This window comes from Lupinus angustifolius, chromosome LG11 (genome assembly GCF_001865875.1).
Source record: "Lupinus angustifolius cultivar Tanjil chromosome LG11, LupAngTanjil_v1.0, whole genome shotgun sequence".
Taxonomy (NCBI): domain Eukaryota; kingdom Viridiplantae; phylum Streptophyta; class Magnoliopsida; order Fabales; family Fabaceae; genus Lupinus; species Lupinus angustifolius.
The window spans coordinates 11,269,704-11,274,913 of NC_032019.1; the positions used below are offsets into that span (position 1 = coordinate 11,269,704).

Genomic DNA, 5,210 nt, shown 5'->3' on the forward strand with positions numbered 1-5,210 from the left:
ATTTAACCCAAACTCATCTGGGTAACCCATTTTGACACCTCTAGTTATACGGAGTCCTTCTAGCTAGTCAAACTGATAATAAAGGTGCATTGACATTTGTGGATTCTGAGGTTTATGATTAGAGTTTGATATCTTATGTAATAATAAAAAATTATATACCTTATATGGAAATTAATTATTTCTCTCTGTATTTAAATGAGGTGCTTTCTCTCTTCCTTTGTATTCAAGAAGTGTTTTTCATACTTCATATACTAGTCTACACTTGAAAAATGCCTTCATCTCTCTCTGTTTCTTTAGTTCTATTTTTCATAGTCACTAATATTCATTGTTTTTCTCTCTCTTTCTCTACAGCCTATCAAATACCTTCTACCAAAAATCAAGATGGTATCTACAAAATCTAACCATTTCTGTGTTTTTATTTTTATTCATTCATTTTATGTTGTTAAAAGTGTTTTACATATGGTTGTGTATGGCAAATATTGAAAATTGTGGCCAACTGGGCCACATCTTCATTGAAGAGGTTCAAAAAGCTGATATGTGGTGGTGCAATTGCATAACCACAGTTTAAAACCCTACTCAGAAATAGTGTTTGAGGCTTACAATATTTTATTTTAACTCACTCCTAATTTTTCTACACTTTACATGTAAAGGAATTCTTGCTGAGAGTCCAATAGCACCTAATCAAAACGTTCTACAAAAGCACGCTGCATTTTTTGATAGAAATCATGATGGCATCATTTACCCAGCGGAGACTTTCAAAGGTTTTTTTTACCTTTCCCTCACTCATTAATATTAAGTAATATTTTAAATTGTAACTACAGTTACTTTTATCGCATTTGCAAAAATTATAGAAAAATATGCTTAATGTGGTTGCAATTGTCGTTGTGGTGCCTATAATGAATACTCCATAACCACAGTAATTAAATTTAAAGCATTCACAATAAGACATGTTTGGATGAAATATATGAGTGCTTTGAATATTAAATTTGCATTTTTTGAATATTTTACAATCCTTCCAATTTAGGGGGAAAAACCTGACTTATAAAATTCCTTTATGTCTTTAAAACTTTCCATCTAAACACATCATTGAGGCAAACACTGTAAATAGAAAAGAAAGGAAATATAAGTAAGAAAATAATCTTTCTTTTTTTGTGAAACACTAAGAAAAAAATTTAATCATATTTTATTTGATGAAATTTCTTGTCATTTAATATGCGATGCTCTCTTAATTGCAGGATTTCGAGCTCTAGGTTTTGGGGTTATGTTGTCCACAGTTGCTGCTAATTTTATCAACGCTGGTCTCAGTCAGATAACCCGTCCGGTATTTTTCTCTTTTGTTTAGCAAGTTTTTTTTTAAAACGTTATTCAACATGTTGTGTAAAAAAGGGAGAATATATTTAATAAAGAAAATAATGAGAGAATAGTGAGTAATAAAAAAGGGAGAATATATTTAAAATTATTATTATTAACTGAATTTGGTGGAACAAGAATATGACATTGGGTAAATGATGAGAGAATAGTGAGTAATTTATCTTATTCATTATATCTATGAGCTTATTTTTTGAACTTGCTTATGTTCAACAATATTTGTAGAAACTTGGAAGGTTGTTTGACCATGTTGATTACAAAATTGTTTCTATTATTTATGTATTTTTCATTAATGCTAAACTTTCTTTTTGTACCATTCTTGGGATCTAATATAGTAGGAAAAATCCAAAAAATGACAAATATTGATTTAAGAAAGATAATAGTGGAATTTTCAAAATTCAGTGATGATTTTTTTTTTGGTAGTATTAAGGGTATTCATTCACCATATAACTAATTTCTTTTGGAGTGTGTGGTTGTCTCTATCAATAATGATCGCTCATAAGAATCGAAGTTTTTACCTTTTGTTCATTCTAAGAATTTAGCAAGATATTACTAGTAAGTATGGTGATGATAAGTAGTTTGGTGCATGAGAAAGAAACTAAACGAATCTAAGGCGTAATTAATGGTGTAGGAAAAATAGTTGTAACATTATAAATGTTGCTGTACATATGCTTTTAAGTCCTAATAAGTGTTGATGTGGAAAGGGTGGAGGCGAGTGGAGATGTCAAAGAAGATGGGTTAGTACTAATGGAATGAAAGTTCCTGAAATTATAAGGTTTAGGTATATAAGGACAAAATAGAATGTTCAAAATAGTATATTATATTTATAGTAGATGTAATGATATTTTATTTATTTGATAAAAGACATAACAATAACATCTATTTATATTAATACTAGACTCCTAATTAAATAAGAAAACATATCATAAAATAAGATAATCTCATTCTTAAGACATCTTCTGAGATAGAGTAACAAACCAAAGATATAGTAATAATATTCTCTCAATATCAAAATATTTTTTACATATTCTATATAAGATAATTTAAGATATTCTAAGATAAGTTGATATATTCTTATACCTCTCAAGTTAAAGCTTATTAAACTTCAAGCTTGTTACAAAAAAATTCCTTTAAAAGTAAAAGTATCCATAAGAAAAATTAAACAGAACCTTAATCGCTATTTGTTAGAAATAAGGCAGAGTGCTTTTATTATACTTGAAAAGCAGTTTAAGTTTTGTGCTTGGTTTGGCTACTAATTAGTACATTACTTATTGGTTCTTACTATGTATGGTGGTGTAGGGAAAGCCTCGTTCTATATTGTTTCCAATTGAAGTTAAGAACATTCAATTAGGCAAACATGGAAGTGATAGTGGTGTCTATGATACTGAAGGAAGGTACAGTATAAGTATTTTTTTATACTGTCAGTAATTCATCCACCATTTATATGTTAACTATCATTGACTCTCAATCAAAGTAATATAAATTAATGGTGAATAATATGCTGACAATATAAAAATTTACACTAACGGTACATAGATTTTAGACTCAAAGAAATTAATAACTCAAGTAAATGAATTATTTGAGTTTTTTGTTAGCAACTTTCATTTTCCAATATTATTTTTTTCTTACTAGTTGTTCCTTCTATCTATGCAAATGACATTTAAATTACTAAAATAATATAATATTTTGTAAAGCACAAAATCTTTAGGATATAATTAGAATAAGAACTCCATTCTTACTCAAGGCTTTGACTTTTAGGTTTGTTGCTTCAAAATTTGAAGAACTTTTCAGCAAGCACGCCAAAAAAAACCCAAACGCTTTAACATTTGATGAATTGATGGAGATGGTGAAGTCAAATAGAGTTCCTAAGGATTACAAAGGATGGTAAGTTAATAACAAATTATACTGAATTAATTAATAGTGTTAGATTTGATTATTAACTAGTGAATATGAACCATAAATTAATATTATTTGATTCCCAGGCTTGCAAGCTATGTAGAGTGGAAAATCCTATATGTTCTTGCCAAAGACAAGGATGGTTTACTTACAAAAGAATCTGTTCGAAGTGTTTATGATGGAAGTCTATTTGAACAAAAGGAAAAGGAACATTCTGGAAAGAAAACAGATGAAATAACATCTATATAATTTATGTTGTAAGTTGAACCAATGCTTCTCAAATAAATGTAATGTGGGAAATAACTCATGAAACATAATGCAAGTATGTATTTCATGCATTTGGATTTATTTTTTCTTTTAATTAGTAACTAAAGCTCTTAAGATTATATCATACATTAACTATATTTCAATATTAAAATTTAATAAATGTAACATTGATGATCACACTTAATAAAAAAATGATCCCTTAAATCTAGATGTAGTACATACAAGTGATGTTGCTTCATTCACATAAAGTAATTAAGCATATAGTTAATAAAGAAACTTATCATTTTAAGTCGAACAGTGGTGGCGACGAGAATGTTGCTGTCTCAATCACTTCAAGTGGGTAAGCGAGATGTTGTTGTCTCACTCAGTAAAAGTTATTCAATGAGTAATTAATAAAAATATTTATCCTTCAAGTCAAGTTGTAGTACAATACAAATATTGTTCCCTCCCTCACCTAAAGTGCCTAAGCGAAAAATTAATAAAGTCTGTGCCTTTTAGTCAAGATGTTGTGCATACACAATAAAGATATATTATTTGGACTAGTGTGTATAGGCACTTCGTGCCTGCCGATGAATATTGTGTGATACTACATATTCAATTTTTATATATTTCATTTTTTGAATTAAAATGTATTTGTTGTGTTCGGTGTACTTTATATTATATTTTTTGTGTGATTATGATAATGTTTAATTAAAGGTGAGATATGTGATTAATTAATGTTTTGGTGGTAGTTGCTTAGGATTATATAGTTTTTTTTGTAAAAATTAAATAATGTTAAGGGCAATATAGGAAATGAAAATTACACCATGAATGAAGTTATTTCAAGTTTTGGCTTTATATATAGTATAGATATAGATAGATAAGGTAATTAAACACTTCTTTAATAAAAAATTAAAATTTTATTAAGTTTTTATTCATGAGATTTTTTAATAACCATAATAATGGAGTAGAATTCGGTTGTTCGCAAACCTCTAGTCAGGTTAACCTTCTCTTACCCACTTCCTCTTTCTTTTCCTTCAAAAAAATCTTTTTACTTTTCCTTCAAAAAGCTAGTTTCTTGCAAAGATTGAATGTGAAAGCCCATGACTAATACTCTTCCATTTCCACAATGTACGTTTTCATGGTCGTCTCCGACATTTCCATTGACCTCACCATGATCATAATCTCTAGCACCAAACCTAAGTGCACAACATACCTTCATCACCACTATTGTAGAAGGTTGTGGAAAAAAGGCTATGTATAATAAAAGATTAAAGATCAAAGAATTTCATTTTCTTCAACCAGTATGTCAACCCTATTAATTGTTTTAGATTTGGTAGAAGGAAACATGGGAACATGGAAAGAAGTAGGTAATGGAGAAAGAAGAAAAGGTAAGACACAAAATAGGTAGAACAAATTGTTTACTCTATTGGTATATCTCATTATGGAAAAATATATAATTAAGTTAATTGATAAATTTAATTGAAGTGTCATTTTTTTAGTGATGACATAGGGTGTGGTATAGAGGTTTGGGACAAACGAATTCTACTCATAGTAATGCAAGCTAAAAAAATGTTTATAAGAACGTTGTAAAGTATTTACCTAACTATATTTTACTATCACTTTTTGATAGGATTAAATAAATTATGTATAAGTTCAACAAAAAGCATTTGTAAAATATATTTTTTGAACAACACAAT

The 5,210-nt window shown here is 28.5% G+C and overlaps 1 protein-coding gene across 1 annotated transcript; it reads left to right on the forward strand.

The window, feature by feature from the left end:
- On the forward strand, positions 239-3,610 carry LOC109360049 (probable peroxygenase 5). The gene is made up of 6 exons (XM_019604789.1): positions 239-384; positions 651-761; positions 1,236-1,321; positions 2,668-2,762; positions 3,127-3,252; positions 3,351-3,610. Exons 1-6 carry the CDS (start codon positions 270-272, stop codon positions 3,511-3,513), a joined length of 696 nt encoding a protein of 231 aa, XP_019460334.1. The 5' UTR covers positions 239-269; the 3' UTR covers positions 3,514-3,610.

Coding starts and splice junctions, on each gene's coding strand:
- LOC109360049 (XM_019604789.1), top strand. CDS start 270: ATGCCTTCATCTCTCTCTGTTTCTTTAGTTCTATTTTTCATAGTCACT. Junction 762..1,235: donor CCCAGCGGAGACTTTCAAAG/GTTTTTTTTACC, acceptor TCTTAATTGCAG/GATTTCGAGCTCTAGGTTTT. Junction 3,253..3,350: donor CCTAAGGATTACAAAGGATG/GTAAGTTAATAA, acceptor TTTGATTCCCAG/GCTTGCAAGCTATGTAGAGT.